The 18998-nt window shown below is 42.1% G+C and overlaps 2 protein-coding genes across 2 annotated transcripts; both read right to left on the reverse strand.

Annotated features, from left to right (window-relative positions):
- Window positions 1–8582: 8582 nt before the first annotated feature.
- Window positions 8583–9818, reverse strand: LOC142948024 (beta-1,3-galactosyl-O-glycosyl-glycoprotein beta-1,6-N-acetylglucosaminyltransferase 3-like). Its single transcript, XM_076089905.1, has one exon. The coding sequence runs from the start codon at window positions 9816–9818 to the stop codon at window positions 8583–8585; it is 1236 nt and encodes a 411-aa protein (XP_075946020.1).
- A 3751-nt stretch (window positions 9819–13569) lies between these two features.
- Window positions 13570–14924, reverse strand: LOC142948026 (beta-1,3-galactosyl-O-glycosyl-glycoprotein beta-1,6-N-acetylglucosaminyltransferase 3-like). Its single transcript, XM_076089906.1, has one exon. The coding sequence runs from the start codon at window positions 14921–14923 to the stop codon at window positions 13658–13660; it is 1266 nt and encodes a 421-aa protein (XP_075946021.1). The 5' UTR covers window position 14924; the 3' UTR covers window positions 13570–13657.
- Between the last annotated feature and the right edge of the window lie 4074 nt (window positions 14925–18998).

Genomic DNA, 18998 nt, shown 5'->3' on the forward strand with positions numbered 1-18998 from the left:
ATTTATCTATCGACTAACTAATTGTAAATTAAACGAATACTTAGAAACATTGTTCTAACATTGTGAAACTGTAGTTCTGTGATGAACTGCAGGTGAGCTCTGCTACAGGATTGGAGACAGCTGAAAGCACGAGCCCATACGCACTTCATCATTACATATCATCTGTTTTCAACAAGCAATTCTTCACCTGTCTTATCTCTCCTGATTAAAATGGATGCAGTCAAACCACATTTATGTTGCCTGACTTTAGGCTTATCTAACCTACCTACATATCTTTTCAGCATTTCTTTCATCTGTGTCTGATCAAATGTAGACTGTTTCTGGGGTTTACTGTTTGTTGTTGGATGTCCCACAAGCACATGTCTCTGGTCTCCCTAGTGTGTCCTTGTCCTCTCTTTTCACTCAGGCTTAATTGTGCTGTCCTATCTTCAAGCCTTATGTTTGGCAGGACTTTGAGGAAGTAAGGATGAAGGGGAAAAAAAACAACTTCAACAAACACGCCTACAAATCTTCCCTTTTAGTGTTTGTTCAGTTCTGTGTAAGGTTATTGTTATTGTGAATGTACTGAAATCCTGGTAGCATTTATCATAGAATTCCACTTTTCTTCCTGTGGCTTTAAAACTGAAGACACATAAACTAAACCAAAATAAACTTTTGGTGGTATGGAAACAAAGCATTAGCTTTAATATTGTGTTCTCGACCGCGTCAGGTACACACAAGACATCAGTTTTAAATCATCTCAAGTTTAAAAATGTTAAGTTTTACAATTAATACGATTTTTACATGTTACTTGTTTGTATGGAATTGAACAGCCCACCCAGAACTATTTATTTCGCTGTCGAGTTCATCTAATTTATCTATTGACTAACTAATTGTAAATTAAACGAATACTTATATAATAACATTGTGAAGCTGTAGTTCTGTGATGAACTGCAGGTGAGCTCTGCTACAGGATTGGAGACAGCTGAAAGCACGAGCCCATACGCATTGTGTGGTTTTACATCAGACTCCCTACAGCCATCAAAATAGTCAATTTTCAAGATGCACTAACGGCATCAAGTAGAAAAGATCACAAAGCCAATAATGCTATTACAGAGACCAATGAGATGAACGCGGAGAGGAAAAGTGTTTTCCATTTACCCAGTAGGTTGTCTAACCAGTTAGTCCAGTCATGCAGGCCTCCGTTTTGTTCGCGCATCTCCTGGGCTAAAGTCCTGAGGCCATTAAATGCCTTTGTTACGGAGTCATCTGGTGCCGTATTGCTTGGAATGAAGGTGCAGCACTGATCACCAAACATCACGCACACACCTCCTCTTTCTGATAAAATCATGTCTAGAGCCATACGATTCTGATAGGTCATCAGAGAGTCGGCTTCTAACTGCTGTGCAAGGCCTTGAACCGCGTCACGCAAGGGCGTAGGTTTGCACATGGTCCATAGGGACTAGTCACGACCAAAGTTTGTGAAAGACACAATTGTCCCCACCAATATTTTGTTAATTTTAATTGCATGTTAGAAAAAATTATTTTGCACAATATATTTGCAAACTCATTCGTATTATTATTAGCGCTGGGCAAGTTAACGCTTAATATCGCGTTAACGCATTCATTAATTAACACCGACAATTATTTTATAGTGCGTTGTTTTATTTTGAAAGTCTGTTGCTCACTGGCAGCGGTGGAGGAATGGAGACTACTGGGCATCGCTGCGGTAAAGTCAGCAGACACTCAGATCTCCGTGGTCAACTCAGCAGACACTTAGATGTGAGTGCACCTATATGCTGAAATTCACGGTAAACGCATTGTTGGGGATTTACCCTCGGGCAGAAAGCCCACCGTATAATCTGACTCCAAAAGACAACACCTTCAGAAGGACCCCGCGCAGATCGTTTGATTGGAATTACATTCAATGAACAGAAGACGGTAGACGATCTATAAGTATTAACAATTTATTAAGTCAAGCATCAAAGCATAATGCAGAGATCTATGGTTTCACAAAACACAAGAATTGATTAAGTATCCCTAGCAACAGACACAAAGTCAGGGCTCGGTCCACGCATCTCTCCTCTCGGTGTTTTGTGAGCCCTGTCCTATCATTGCCCTGTTTCTTTATTCATTCTCATGAAGAGTTGACCTTGTCCTGCACAGGGACTCGTTATCTTCACACACACACACGCACCAGGGTTAGGGCCCCTGTGTATGTGGGAGACCTCCAGTTCTCAGGACAGAGAAGATGCTGTTCCTGCAGGTTGCTACACAATATCCCACGGAGTTATCAGTTTCACAACACATCTAGTTACGAGTTTAAACTAACCACCTGTGTGCCAGAGCTTCATCTTTGTACGGGGAGCGCGTGAGTGCCTCACACGGAGATTCAAACCTTTGCTCTATGACACACGCAACACTATTGCAAATGAGCACACACATAATACTTATACGTTTAATGCCTGTAAATACCGTTAGCATATTTCTACAATCCCTCTTTTCACACTGTTTAACAGTGTAAATATAAATTGCTATACAGTAGGTAAACTGCAATGCAAGCGTGTGAACAGAGCAAAGGAGCACATTACAATTATTTTTGACACGTGGAAATGGTTAAACAGTTTAAATGCACGTTTTTAATGCAGAGTTATTTGGAAGTGGTTATAACAGCAACATCGTCGTAGTTTAGTGGCTGGAGGGGATGGCATTCACCCCCTTCAGCGTCCGGATAGTCATCGTCAGAGTGTAAGTCGAGGTATCGGTCTGGGTCTTGTTGTGTCAGAGGTTGATACAGTTGTTGGCACTGAGTGAGGAGCATTTGTCTGGGAACTGATCTCTCTTTTGTCAGTGCAGTCGTGATGCACCTTTCTGCGAGTGTACGCATACAGGGAACACAGCAACAACCACACAAAGCCAATAATGCTATTACAGAGACCAATGAGATGAACGCGCAGGAAAAGTGTTTTCCATTTACCCAGTAGGTTGTCTAACCAGTTAGTCCAGTCATGCAGGCCTCCGTTTTGTTCGCGCATCTCCTGGGCTAAAGTCCTGAGGCCATTAAATGCCTTTGTTACGGAGTCATCTGGTGCCGTATTGTTTGGAATGAAGGTGCAGCACTGATCACCAAACATAGCGCACACACCTCCTCTTTCTGATAAAATCATGTCTAGAGCCATACGATTCTGATAGGTCATCAGAGAGTCGGCTTCTAACTGCTGTGCAAGGCCTTGAACCGCGTCACGCAAGGGCGTAGGTTTGCACATGGTCCATAGGGACTAGTCACGACCAAAGTTTGTGAAAGACACAATTGTCCCCACCAATATTTTGTTAATTTTAATTGCATGTTAGAAAAAATTATTTTGCACAATATATTTGCAAACTCATTCGTATTATTATTAGCGCTGGGCAAGTTAACGCGTTAATATCGCGTTAACGCATTCATTAATTAACACCGACAATTATTTTATAGTGCGTTGTTTTATTTTGAAAGTCTGTTGCTCACTGGCAGCGGTGGAGGAATGGAGACTACTGGGCATCGCTGCGGTAAAGTCAGCAGACACTCAGATCTCCGTGGTCAACTCAGCAGACACTTAGATGTGAGTGCACCTATATGCTGAAATTCACGGTAAACGCATTGTTGGGGATTTACCCTCGGGCAGAAAGCCCACCGTATAATCTGACTCCAAAAGACAACACCTTCAGAAGGACCCCGCGCAGATCGTTTGATTGGAATTACATTCAATGAACAGAAGACGGTAGACGATCTATAAGTATTAACAATTTATTAAGTCAAGCATCAAAGCATAATGCAGAGATCTATGGTTTCACAAAACACAAGAATTGATTAAGTATCCCTAGCAACAGACACAAAGTCAGGGCTCGGTCCACGCATCTCTCCTCTCGGTGTTTTGTGAGCCCTGTCCTATCATTGCCCTGTTTCTTTATTCATTCTCATGAAGAGTTGACCTTGTCCTGCACAAGGACTCGTTATCTTCACACACACACACGCACCAGGGTTAGGGCCCCTGTGTATGTGGGAGACCTCCAGTTCTCAGGACAGAGAAGATGCTGTTCCTGCAGGTTGCTACACAATATCCCACGGAGTTATCAGTTTCACAACACATCTAGTTACGAGTTTAAACTAACCACCTGTGTGCCAGAGCTTCATCTTTGTACGGGGAGCGCGTGAGTGCCTCACACGGAGATTCAAACCTTTGCTCTATGACACACGCAACACTATTGCAAATGAGCACACACATAATACTTATACGTTTAATGCCTGTAAATACCGTTAGCATATTTCTACAATCCCTCTTTTCACACTGTTTAACAGTGTAAATATAAATTGCTATACAGTAGGTAAACTGCAATGCAAGCGTGTGAACAGAGCAAAGGAGCACATTACAATTATTTTTGACACGTGGAAATGGTTAAACAGTTTAAATGCACGTTTTTAATGCAGAGTTATTTGGAAGTGGTTATAACAGCAACATCGTCGTAGTTTAGTGGCTGGAGGGGATGGCATTCACCCCCTTCAGCGTCCGGATAGTCATCGTCAGAGTGTAAGTCGAGGTATCGGTCTGGGTCTTGTTGTGTCAGAGGTTGATACAGTTGTTGGCACTGAGTGAGGAGCATTTGTCTGGGAACTGATCTCTCTTTTGTCAGTGCAGTCGTGATGCACCTTTCTGCGAGTGTACGCATACAGGGAACACAGCAACAACCACACAAAGCCAATAATGCTATTACAGAGACCAATGAGATGAACGCGCAGGAAAAGTGTTTTCCATTTACCCAGTAGGTTGTCTAACCAGTTAGTCCAGTCATGCAGGCCTCCGTTTTGTTCGCGCATCTCCTGGGCTAAAGTCCTGAGGCCATTAAATGCCTTTGTTACGGAGTCATCTGGTGCCGTATTGTTTGGAATGAAGGTGCAGCACTGATCACCAAACATAGCGCACACACCTCCTCTTTCTGATAAAATCATGTCTAGAGCCATACGATTCTGATAGGTCATCAGAGAGTCGGCTTCTAACTGCTGTGCAAGGCCTTGAACCGCGTCACGCAAGGGCGTAGGTTTGCACATGGTCCATAGGGACTAGTCACGACCAAAGTTTGTGAAAGACACAATTGTCCCCACCAATATTTTGTTAATTTTAATTGCATGTTAGAAAAAATTATTTTGCACAATATATTTGCAAACTCATTCGTATTATTATTAGCGCTGGGCAAGTTAACGCTTAATATCGCGTTAACGCATTCATTAATTAACACCGACAATTATTTTATAGTGCGTTGTTTTATTTTGAAAGTCTGTTGCTCACTGGCAGCGGTGGAGGAATGGAGACTACTGGGCATCGCTGCGGTAAAGTCAGCAGACACTCAGATCTCCGTGGTCAACTCAGCAGACACTTAGATGTGAGTGCACCTATATGCTGAAATTCACAGTATGCTGAAATTCACGGTAAACACATTGTTGGGGATTTACCCTCGGGCAGAAAGCCCACCGTATAATCTGACTCCAAAAGACAACACCTTCAGAAGGACCCCGCGCAGATCGTTTGATTGGAATTACATTCGATGAACAGAAGACGGTAGACGATCTATAAGTATTAACAATTTATTAAGTCAAGCATCAAAGCATAATGCAGAGATCTATGGTTTCACAAAACACAAGAATTGATTAAGTATCCCTAGCAACAGACACAAAGTCAGGGCTCGGTCCACGCATCTCTCCTCTCGGTGTTTTGTGAGCCCTGTCCTATCATTGCCCTGTTTCTTTATTCATTCTCATGAGGAGTTGACCTTGTCCTGCTCAAGGACTCGTTATCTTCACACACACACACGCCAGGGTTAGGGCCCCTGTGTATGTGGGAGACCTCCAGTTCTCAGGACAGAGAAGATGCTGTTCCTGCAGGTTGCTACACAATATCCCACGGAGTTATCAGTTTCACAACACATCTAGTTACGAGTTTAAACTAACCACCTGTGTGCCAGAGCTTCATCTTTGTACGGGGAGCGCGTGAGTGCCTCACACGGAGATTCAAACCTTTGCTCTATGACACACGCAACACTATTGCAAATGAGCACACACATAATACTTATACGTTTAATGCCTGTAAATACCGTTAGCATATTTCTACAATCCCTCTTTTCACACTGTTTAACAGTGTGAATATAAATTGCTATATCAGTAGGTAATCTGCAATGCAAGCGTGTGAACAGAGCAAAGGAGCACATAATACAATTATTTTGACACATGTGGAAATGTAACAGTGTGAATTCTAAATTGTTATATCAGTGGTCATTTTGCAATGTAAGGTGCAGGCAGAGCAAAGGAGCACATAATACAATTATTTTTGACACATGTGGAAATGGTTAAACAGTTTAAATGCGCGTTTTTAATGCAGAGTTATTTGGAAGTGGTTATAACAGCAACATCGTCGTAGTTTAGTGGCTGGAGGGGATGGCATTCACCCCCTTCAGCGTCCGGATAGTCATCGTCAGACTGTAAGTCGAGGTATCGGTCTGGGTCTTGTTGTGTCAGAGGTTGATACAGTTGTTGGCACTGAGTGAGGAGCATTTGTCTGGGAACTGATCTCTCTTTTGTCAGTGCAGTCGTGATGCACCTTTCTGCGAGTGTACGCATACAGGGAACACAGCAACAACCACACAAAGCCAATAATGCTATTACAGAGACCAATGAGATGAACGCGCAGGAAAAGTGTTTTCCATTTACCCAGTAGGTTGTCTAACCAGTTAGTCCAGTCATGCAGGCCTCCGTTTTGTTCGCGCATCTCCTGGGCTAAAGTCCTGAGGCCATTAAATGCCTTTGTTACGGAGTCATCTGGTGCCGTATTGTTTGGAATGAAGGTGCAGCACTGATCACCAAACATAGCGCACACACCTCCTCTTTCTGATAAAATCATGTCTAGAGCCATACGATTCTGATAGGTCATCAGAGAGTCGGCTTCTAACTGCTGTGCAAGGCCTTGAACCGCGTCACGCAAGGGCGTAGGTTTGCACATGGTCCATAGGGACTAGTCACGACCAAAGTTTGGGAAAGACACAATTGTCCCCACCAATATTTTGTTAATTTTAATTGCCTGTTAGAAAAAATTATTTTGCACAATATATGTCACGATCAGGCTTTGCCCTGTGTCTGTGTGTTTCTTTCTGTAGCTCCTCACTCACCTAATCAGTTCATTCAGTGCACCTGCCAGTCACACTCACCTCATCAGCTCATTACTCTCACCTGCTCACTGCCTCCTTCACTATTTAAACCCCTGCCTCACACACACCCACTGCCAGATCATTGTTTTTGTGTTCCTACCTACCTGCCCGTTTTGCTTGTCCTGTTCCCGGTTTCTCAGTCTGCCTGCTCTGCCTTGTCCTGCCGGATTTCCCCCCCTTGTCTCTTGTTTTGTCCTTGGATTCCCTGTTTGTTTTTGGTTATTCATTAAAACCCTTTTTTCACTACACCTGACTGATTGCGAGAGTGACCCTGCTCGCTCTGCGAGATGTGGAGGAGAACGCTTCGACTGGCGTGACTCAAGAAAGTGCCTTTTTGAAACTCTGCTGCCTGTCACACCGTGGAACCTTTTACAGCTCGATTCAGTGTTTTTTCCACATGCTGTCTGAAACATTTTTAATCTTTATTTTTTATTTACTGCTGAATTATTATGTCATACTTAGCTTATTGGTGTTCCCTAGTTACTGGTGTATCAACACGTTATTTAAGGCACTCTGTTACAAGTGGTTGATGTATGTTCTGCTTTATTACATTTAAATATATATTTATATTCAAAAGGTGACAACGGAGAGAAATTAATATATTTTTATGGTTGCTCTGATTTTTACAATGCATTATAGGTCTCTGACCCGTTGACTGGCATTTCACAGAACTAGTATATGACAGCACCTTTTTCAATGTTCACTGCTGATGTTCTCTATCAAAATCTTGCCTGGGGAAAATAAAGTTGTTTTTTGCCCCTCACTTGAAAACAATTGTGAGAGCAACAATCTGAAGCAAAGATGTAATTCTTAATTTAACATTTTCTTCAAGTAAACTCATTGATCCACATCATTGTTTGTGTATTTTTTTATTCCATTTAGTAACAGTTTTGCCGTCGTAACAAGATGGATGTAATTTGTATAGTGACAAAACACTGAGTACGTTTCACAGGATTAAATTAATCTCCAAATTGCGATAGGTACATTTTTTTTTTTTGCTTTGTACATCTCTTCCACCGACGGTCCACTAAAAGGCACCACAAATACAGATTTAATTAAAATCATATAAATACTTTGATTAGAATAAAGAAGCAAAATCTACAATATCTTGACAATTATATAAGAATAAATATTATAGATGATGGATAACAATATACTGATAATAACTAACAGCCACCGAATAAAATAACCCCATTACACGATAATACAATAAAAAAAGAATACAAAATATTTAATGACATTTCAGTAAAAAATCTTTGACAATCTAGAATAAGTTATGGTTTATATACTATTTACCTGTCCAAAGTACAAACTTTGAAATGTAAAATACATTTTAATAACACGCTTTACACAATGATGGAATATTGATCTGTTTAAAGTGGGTCATGGCCTAAAGCTTTCAAACGCAGAACTGACTCAATACATCTAATAGCAATATCATCAACCTCAGGATCAAACTTATTTGCAAAGAGTTGATATTGTCTCAGGAGCCACAGGATGTCACCAGCTCCGTACACACAGACTGCTCTTCTGTAAACACCCGTGCAAGGATAGTACGGGGCTCCATTTTTCACATCTCCTGCTAAAGGGCTCCACTTCACCACACGAGCGAGGGCTTGCATGTCTGACGCATCATACTTTATGTGGGCAGGCACTGATCCAGGAACAGAGGGCATTCGCTGTAGAGTGGCCCACAAGTGCTCATCAGGGCTGTATGTGTCCCTCTCCCACTCCAGAAGCTGCTGAACTTCTCTGTCCTGCATCACATGTTTCACAAAGTCTCTGGTGACCACAAAGTAAGCACTTCCTGTGAACATGGGGCTGGTAATGGGTGGGGGACTTTTCTTCACATCTGTCCTGATGACCTCATTATTTACATTGTAGTGATACAGCCAACGGTTTTTCTTGTAGTCATTGGTTACCTCAGTCTCCATGCTGTTTCTCCCGTTGAGGGCCTTCATTGCCTGAATCATTTCTCCATTGGTTTTGATGGGGAAGTCTGTCCCACAGGTGTTAAGCAGGTACCTCCACTGGACCTGCGAGTTCAGCAGATCTTTCATGCAGTTCAAATCGGCCTGCACTCGGGACCATGAGGCATATACCACGCTTTCTAATCTACTGGCTATAAACACATTAGGAAAGCAGGAAATAATTGCCTCCACAGCCTTCTGGAATTCTTCAGAGGCTTTCTGGTCCACATGCACACAGTAGATATTCTGAGGAGCATAAACAGCTCGTAGAAGTCGCTCAAACATCTCAATCTTCTCATGGATCACCATGGAGTAGGCAATGGGAAAATCATTTTCCTCTTCACTGAGAGGTGCTGTAATAAAACCTCTATTTTCAATGTAAGACAGACAGTCCTTTGTCACATTACGATAAAAGTCCTCGGATAAAAGAATTTGTCTTCTCCTGGATGCCAGAAGCCCTTTTAATTCGTCTTTCTTCCCCTCTGCGTCTCCACTGATGATTGCCAAGCAGCCAGGCAGGTCTGAAGAGAACTGCTGTGGTATTTTGAGATCAGGCAATGACTGCCTGTTTAAGGCAGTTTCCCAAAGGATAAAAGACAGTAACGTACCGATGACGATTAGTAAGATGGTCCTCAACATCCTTGTACAAGCCATGTCCTTGCTTGAGGTAACCACAACACGACGAATACTTAGAAACATTGTTCTAACATTGTGAAACTGTAGTTCTGTGATGAACTGCAGGTGAGCTCTGCTACAGGATTGGAGACAGCTGAAAGCACGAGCCCATACGCACTTCATCATTACATATCATCTGTTTTCAACAAGCGATTCTTCACCTGTCTTATCTCTCCTGATTAAAATGGATGCAGTCAAACCACATTTCTGTTGCCTGACTTTAGGCTTATCTAACCTACCTACATATCTTTTCAGCATTTCTTTCATCTGTGTCTGATCAAATGTAGACTGTTTCTGGGGTTTACTGTTTGTTGTTGGATGTCCCACAAGCACATGTCTCTGGTCTCCCTAGTGTGTCCTTGTCCTCTCTTTTCACTCAGGCTTAATTGTGCTGTCCTATCTTCAAGCCTTATGTTTGGCAGGACTTTGAGGAAGTAAGGATGAAGGGGGAAAAAAAAGAACTTGAACAAACTATAACAACTATAACAACTATAACAAACACGCCTACAAATCTTCCCTTTTAGTGTTTGTTCAGTTCTGTGTAAGGTTATTGTTATTGTGAATGTACTGAAATCCTGGCAGCATTTATCATAGAATTCCACTTTTCTTCCTGTGGCTTTAAAACTGAAGACACATAAACTAAACCAAAATAAACTTTTGGTTGTATGGAAACAAAGCATTAGCTTTAATATTGTGTTCTCGACCGCGTCAGGTACACACAAGACATCAGTTTTAAATCATCACAAGTTTAAAATGTTAAGTTTTACAATTAATACGATTTTTACATGTTACTTGTTTGTATGGAATTGAACAGCCCACCCAGAACTATTTATTTCGCTGTCGAGTTCATCTAATTCATCTATTGACTAACTAATTGTAAATTAAACGAATACTTATATAATAACATTGTGAAAATGTAGTTCTGTGATGAACTGCAGGTGAGCTCTGCTACAGGATTGGAGACAGCTGAAAGCACGAGCCCATACGCATTGTGTGGTTTTACATCAGACTCCCTACAGTCATCAAAATAGTCAATTTTCAAGATGCACTAACGGCATCAAGTAGAAAAGATCACAAAGCCAATAATGCTATTACAGAGACCAATGAGATGAACGCGGAGGAAAAGTGTTTTCCATTTACCCAGTAGGTTGTCTAACCAGTTAGTCCAGTCATGCAGGCCTCCGTTTTGTTCGCGCATCTCCTGGGCTAAAGTCCTGAGGCCATTAAATGCCTTTGTTACGGAGTCATCTGGTGCCGTATTGCTTGGAATGAAGGTGCAGCACTGATCACCAAACATCACGCACACACCTCCTCTTTCTGATAAAATCATGTCTAGAGCCATACGATTCTGATAGGTCATCAGAGAGTCGGCTTCTAACTGCTGTGCAAGGCCTTGAACCGCGTCACGCAAGGGCGTAGGTTTGCACATGGTCCATAGGGACTAGTCACGACCAAAGTTTGTGAAAGACACAATTGTCCCCACCAATATTTTGTTAATTTTAATTGCATGTTAGAAAAAATTATTTTGCACAATATATTTGCAAACTCATCAGTATTATTATTAGTGCTGGGCAAGTTAACGCGTTATTATCGCGTTAACGCATTCATTAATTAACACCGACAATTATTTTATAGTGCGTTGTTTTATTTTGAAAGTCTGTTGCTCACTGGCAGCGGTGGAGGAATGGAGACTACTGGGCATCGCTGCGGTAAAGTCAGCAGACACTCAGATCTCCGTGGTCAACTCAGCAGACACTTAGATGTGAGTGCACCTATATGCTGAAATTCACGGTAAACGCATTGTTGGGGATTTACCCTCGGGCAGAAAGCCCACCGTATAATCTGACTCCAAAAGACAACACCTTCAGAAGGACCCCGCGCAGATCGTTTGATTGGAATTACATTCAATGAACAGAAGACGGTAGACGATCTATAAGTATTAACAATTTATTAAGTCAAGCATCAAAGCATAAAAAACATAGATCTATGGTTTCACACAACACAAGAATTGATTAAGTATCCACACAAAGTCAGGGCTCGGTCCACGCATCTCTCCTCTCGGTGTTTTGTGAGCCCTGTCCTATCATTGCCCTGTTTCTTTATTCATTCTCATGAGGAGTTGACCTTGTCCTGCTCAAGGACTCGTTATCTTCACACACACACACGCCAGGGTTAGGGCCCCTGTGTATGTGGGAGACCTCCAGTTCTCAGGACAGAGAAGATGCTGTTCCTGCAGGTTGCTACACAATATCCCACGGAGTTATCAGTTTCACAACACATCTAGTTACGAGTTTAAACTAACCACCTGTGTGCCAGAGCTTCATCTTTGTACGGGGAGCGCGTGAGTGCCTCACACGGAGATTCAAACCTTTGCTCTATGACACACGCAACACTATTGCAAATGAGCACACACATAATACTTATACGTTTAATGCCTGTAAATACCGTTAGCATATTTCTACAATCCCTCTTTTCACACTGTTTAACAGTGTGAATATAAATTGCTATATCAGTAGGTAATCTGCAATGCAAGCGTGTGAACAGAGCAAAGGAGCACATAATACAATTATTTTGACACTTGGAAATGTAACAGTGTGAATTCTAAATTGTTATATCAGTGGTCATTTTGCAATGTAAGCGTGGAGGCAGAGCAAAGGAGCACATAATACAATTATTTTTGACACATGTGGAAATGGTTAAACAGTTTAAATGCGCATTTTTAATGCAGAGTTATTTGGAAGTGGTTATAACAGCAACATCGTCGTAGTTTAGTGGCTGGAGGGGATGGCATTCACCCCCTTCAGCGTCCGGATAGTCATCGTCAGAGTGTAAGTCGAGGTATCGGTCTGGGTCTTGTTGTGTCAGAGGTTGATACAGTTGTTGGCACTGAGTGAGGAGCATTTGTCTGGGAACTGATCTCTCTTTTGTCAGTGCAGTCGTGATGCACCTTTCTGCGAGTGTACGCATACAGGGAACACAGCAACAACCACACAAAGCCAATAATGCTATTACAGAGACCAATGAGATGAACGCGCAGGAAAAGTGTTTTCCATTTACCCAGTAGGTTGTCTAACCAGTTAGTCCAGTCATGCAGGCCTCCGTTTTGTTCGCGCATCTCCTGGGCTAAAGTCCTGAGGCCATTAAATGCCTTTGTTACGGAGTCATCTGGTGCCGTATTGTTTGGAATGAAGGTGCAGCACTGATCACCAAACATAGCGCACACACCTCCTCTTTCTGATAAAATCATGTCTAGAGCCATACGATTCTGATAGGTCATCAGAGAGTCGGCTTCTAACTGCTGTGCAAGGCCTTGAACCGCGTCACGCAAGGGCGTAGGTTTGCACATGGTCCATAGGGACTAGTCACGACCAAAGTTTGGGAAAGACACAATTGTCCCCACCAATATTTTGTTAATTTTAATTGCCTGTTAGAAAAAATCTCTTCCACCGACGGTCCACTAAAAGGCACCACAAATACAGATTTAATTAAAATCATATAAATACTTTGATTAGAATAAAGAAGCAAAATCTACAATATCTTGACAATTATATAAGAATAAATATTATAGATGATGGATAACAATATACTGATAATAACTAACAGCCACAGAATAAAATAACCCCATTACACGATAATACAATAAAAAAAGAATACAAAATATTTAATGACATTTCAGTAAAAAATCTTTGACAATCTAGAATAAGTTATGGTTTATATACTATTTACCTGTCCAAAGTACAAACTTTGAAATGTAAAATACATTTTAATAACACGCTTTACACAATGATGGAATATTGATCTGTTTAAAGTGGGTCATGGCCTAAAGCTTTCAAACGCAGAACTGACTCAATACATCTAATAGCAATATCATCAACCTCAGGATCAAACTTATTTGCAAAGAGTTGATATTGTCTCAGGAGCCACGGGATGTCACCAGCTCCGTACACACAGACTGCTCTTCTGTAAACACCCGTGCAAGGATAGTACGGGGCTCCATTTTTCACATCTCCTGCTAAATAGCTCCACTTCACCACACGAGCGAGGGCTTGCATGTCTGACACATCATACTTTATGTTGGCAGGCACTGATCCAGGAACAGAGGGCATTCGCTGTAGAGTGGCCCACAAGTGCTCATCAGGGCTGTATGTGTCCCTCTCCCACTCCAGAAGCTGCTGAACTTCTCTGTCCTGCATCACATGTTTCACAAAGTCTCTGGTGACCACAAAGTAAGCGTTTCCTGTGAACATGGGGCTACTAATGGGTGGGGGACTTTTCTTCACATCTGTCCTGATGACCTCATTATTTACATTGTAGTGATACAGCCAACGGTTTTTCTTGTAGTCATTGGTTACCTCAGTCTCCATGCTGTTTCTCCCGTTGAGGGCCTTCATTGCCTGAATCATTTCTCCATTGGTTTTGATGGGGAAGTCTGTCCCACAGGTGTTAAGCAGGTACCTCCACTGGACCTGCGAGTTCAGCAGATCTTTCATGCAGTTCAAATCGGCCTGCACTCGGGACCATGAGGCATATACCACGCTTTCTAATCTACTGGCTATAAACACATTAGGAAAGCAGGAAATAATTGCCTCCACAGCCTTCTGGAATTCTTCAGAGGCTTTCTGGTCCACATGCACACAGTAGATATTCTGAGGAGCATAAACAGCTCGTAGAAGTCGCTCAAACATCTCAATCTTGTCATGGATCACCATGGAGTAGGCAATGGGAAAATCATTTTCCTCTTCACTGAGAGGTGCTGTAATAAAACCTCTATTTTCAATGTAAGACAGACAGTCCTTTGTCACATTACGGTAAAAGTCCTCGGATAAAAGAATTAGTCTTCTCCTGGATGCCAGAAGCCCTTTTAATTCGTCTTTCTTCCCCTCTGCGTCTCCACTGATGATTGCCAAGCAGCCAGGCAGGTCTGAAGAGAACTGCTGTGGTATTTGGAAATCAGGCAATGACTGCCTGTTTAAGGCAGTTTCCCAAAGGATAAAAGACAGTAACGTACCGATGACGATTAGTAAGATGGTCCTCAACATCCGGCACCTCAACATCCTTGAACAAGCCATGTCCTTGCTTGAGGTAACCACAACACACCTTGTCTCTTTAGTGCGAGTTAGAGTTTGATCAGTGCAACATGGTCTGTTGTAATGAACACAAGCTGAATCTGCTCCTAGGTGTGTCAAACTAAGGTGTAGAAGGAGCTTGTTGAGTATACGATCCAATAGTTCCTGAGTAGGGTGTGGATTTATTGCATGTCGTGGATGTTACAGTGGAAATTCCATATTTGCTATGTTGGCAACAGTGACAACGGAGAAGATGTATGAACAAAGTATTATAGTTGTAAAGACTTGTTTAAACACATAAGATTAACGTAACCTACATCTGTTGCTTAAAATGACACTAAACATTTTCTTAATCATTTTATAATACTCTGCTTTGAAATCAGACTCCCTACAGCCATCAAAACAGTCAATTTTCAAGATGCACTAACGGCATCAAGTAGAAAATATTTTATTTAATTTAAATTTGTATTTATAACATATCATTTAGGTTTCAATTATTATACATGATCATTTCACTGTTTAACAAATCTCTTTAATATCAAGTAAAAAAGTAATACACACTGTTAAGGTATACACCTAAACAGCCCACACAGATCTATTTATTTCACTATCAAGTTCATCTAATTTATCTATCGACTAACTAATTGTAAATTAAACGAATACTTAGAAACATTGTTCTAACATTGTGAAACTGTAGTTCTGTGATGAACTGCAGGTGAGCTCTGCTACATCTTGTTGTGTCAGAGGTTGATACAGTTGTTGGCACTGAGTGAGGAGCATTTGTCTGGGAACTGATCTCTCTTTTGTCAGTGCAGTCGTGATGCACCTTTCTGCGAGTGTACGCATACAGGGAACACAGCAACAACCACACAAAGCCAATAATGCTATTACAGAGACCAATGAGATGAACGCGCAGGAAAAGTGTTTTCCATTTACCCAGTAGGTTGTCTAACCAGTTAGTCCAGTCATGCAGGCCTCCGTTTTGTTCGCACATCTCCTGGGCTAAAGTCCTGTGGCCATTAAATGCCTTTGTTACGGAGTCATCTGGTGCCGTATTGTTTGGAATGAAGGTGCAGCACTGATCACCAAACATAGCGCACACACCTCCTCTTTCTGATAAAATCATGTCTAGAGCAATACGATTCTGATAGGTCATCAGAGAGTCGGCTTCTAACTGCTGTGCAAGGCCTTGAACCGCGTCACGCAAGGGCGTAGGTTTGCACATGGTCCATAGGGACTAGTCACGACCAAAGTTTGGGAAAGACACAATTGTCCCCACCAATATTTTGTTAATTTTAATTGCCTGTTAGAAAAAATTATTTTGCACAATATATTTGCAAACTCATTCGTATTATTATTAGTGCTGGGCAAGTTAACGCGTTATTATCGCGTTAACGCATTCATTAATTAACGCCGACAATTATTTTATAGTGCGTTGTTTTATTTTGAAAGTCCGTTGCTCACTGGCAGTGGTGGAGGAATGGAGACTACTGGGCATCGCTGCGGTAAAGTCAGCAGACACTCAGATCTCCGTGGTCAACTCAGCAGACACTTAGATGTGAGTGCACCTATATGCTGAAATTCACAGTATGCTGAAATTCACGGTAAACACATTGTTGGGGATTTACCCTCGGGCAGAAAGCCCACCGTATAATCTGACTCCAAAAGACAACACCTTCAGAAGGACCCCGCGCAGATCGTTTGATTGGAATTACATTCGATGAACAGAAGACGGTAGACGATCTATAAGTATTAACAATTTATTAAGTCAAGCATCAAAGCATAATGCAGAGATCTATGGTTTCACAAAACACAAGAATTGATTAAGTATCCCTAGCAACAGACACAAAGTCAGGGCTCGGTCCACGCATCTCTCCTCTCGGTGTTTTGTGAGCCCTGTCCTATCATTGCCCTGTTTCTTTATTCATTCTCATGAGGAGTTGACCTTGTCCTGCACAAGGACTCGTTATCTTCACACACACACACGCCAGGGTTAGGGCCCCTGTGTATGTGGGAGACCTCCAGTTCTCAGGACAGAGAAGATGCTGTTCCTGCAGGTTGCTACACAATATCCCACGGAGTTATCAGTTTCACAACACATCTAGTTACGAGTTTAAACTAACCACCTGTGTGCCAGAGCTTCATCTTTGTACGGGGAGCGCGTGAGTGCCTCACACGGAGATTCAAACCTTTGCTCTATGACACACGCAACACTATTGCAAATGAGCACACACATAATACTTATACGTTTAATGCCTGTAAATACCGTTAGCATATTTCTACAATCCCTCTTTTCACACTGTTTAACAGTGTGAATATAAATTGCTATATCAGTAGGTAATCTGCAATGCAAGCGTGTGAACAGAGCAAAGGAGCACATAATACAATTATTTTGACACATGTGGAAATGTAACAGTGTGAATTCTAAATTGTTATATCAGTGGTCATTTTGCAATGTAAGCGTGCAGGCAGAGCAAAGGAGCACATAATACAATTATTTTTGACACATGTGGAAATGGTTAAACAGTTTAAATGCGCGTTTTTAATGCAGAGTTATTTGGAAGTGGTTATAACAGCAACATCGTCGTAGTTTAGTGGCTGGAGGGGATGGCATTCACCCCCTTCAGCGTCCGGATAGTCATCGTCAGACTGTAAGTCGAGGTATCGGTCTGGGTCTTGTTGTGTCAGAGGTTGATACAGTTGTTGGCACTGAGTGAGGAGCATTTGTCTGGGAACTGATCTCTCTTTTGTCAGTGCAGTCGTGATGCACCTTTCTGCGAGTGTACGCATACAGGGAACACAGCAACAACCACACAAAGCCAATAATGCTATTACAGAGACCAATGAGATGAACGCGCAGGAAAAGTGTTTTCCATTTACCCAGTAGGTTGTCTAACCAGTTAGTCCAGTCATGCAGGCCTCCGTTTTGTTCGCGCATCTCCTGGGCTAAAGTCCTGAGGCCATTAAATGCCTTTGTTACGGAGTCATCTGGTGCCGTATTGTTTGGAATGAAGGTGCAGCACTGATCACCAAACATAGCGCACACACCTCCTCTTTCTGATAAAATCATGTCTAGAGCCATACGATTCTGATAGGTCATCAGAGAGTCGGCTTCTAACTGCTGTGCAAGGCCTTGAACCGCGTCACGCAAGGGCGTAGGTTTGCACATGGTCCATAGGGACTAGTCACGACCAAAGTTTGTGAAAGACACAATTGTCCCCACCAATATTTTGTTAATTTTAATTGCATGTTAGAAAAAATTATTTTGCACAATATATTTGCAAACTCATTCGTATTATTATTAGCGCTGGGCAAGTTAACGCTTAATATCGCGTTAACGCATTCATTAATTAACACCGACAATTATTTTATAGTGCGTTGTTTTATTTTGAAAGTCTGTTGCTCACTGGCAGCGGTGGAGGAATGGAGACTACTGGGCATCGCTGCGGTAAAGTCAGCAGACACTCAGATCTCCGTGGTCAACTCAGCAGACACTTAGATGTGAGTGCACCTATATGCTGAAATTCACGGTAAACGCATTGTTGGGGATTTACCCTCGGGCAGAAAGCCCACCGTATAATCTGACTCCAAAAGACAACACCTTCAGAAGGACCCCGCGCAGATCGTTTGATTGGAATTACATTCAATGAACAGAAGACGGTAGACGATCTATAAGTATTAACAATTTATTAAGTCAAGCATCAAAGCATAATGCAGAGATCTATGGTTTCACAAAACACAAGAATTGATTAAGTATCCCTAGCAACAGACACAAAGTCAGGGCTCGGTCCACGCATCTCTCCTCTCGGTGTTTTGTGAGCCCTGTCCTATCATTGCCCTGTTTCTTTATTCATTCTCATGAAGAGTTGACCTTGTCCTGCACAGGGACTCGTTATCTTCACACACACACACGCACCAGGGTTAGGGCCCCTGTGTATGTGGGAGACCTCCAGTTCTCAGGACAGAGAAGATGCTGTTCCTGCAGGTTGCTACACAATATCCCACGGAGTTATCAGTTTCACAACACATCTAGTTACGAGTTTAAACTAACCACCTGTGTGCCAGAGCTTCATCTTTG

Source organism: Anarhichas minor, unplaced genomic scaffold, assembly GCF_050575085.1.
Source record: "Anarhichas minor isolate MPS153535 unplaced genomic scaffold, ASM5057508v1 ptg000011l, whole genome shotgun sequence".
NCBI classification, from domain to species: Eukaryota; Metazoa; Chordata; class Actinopteri; order Perciformes; family Anarhichadidae; genus Anarhichas; species Anarhichas minor.

Excerpts from the sequence above, each read along its gene's own strand:
- LOC142948026 (XM_076089906.1), bottom strand. The coding sequence starts at position 14,923 with ATGGCTTGTTCAAGGATGTTGAGGTGCCGGATGTTGAGGACCATCTTA.
- LOC142948024 (XM_076089905.1), bottom strand. The coding sequence starts at position 9,818 with ATGTTGAGGACCATCTTACTAATCGTCATCGGTACGTTACTGTCTTTT.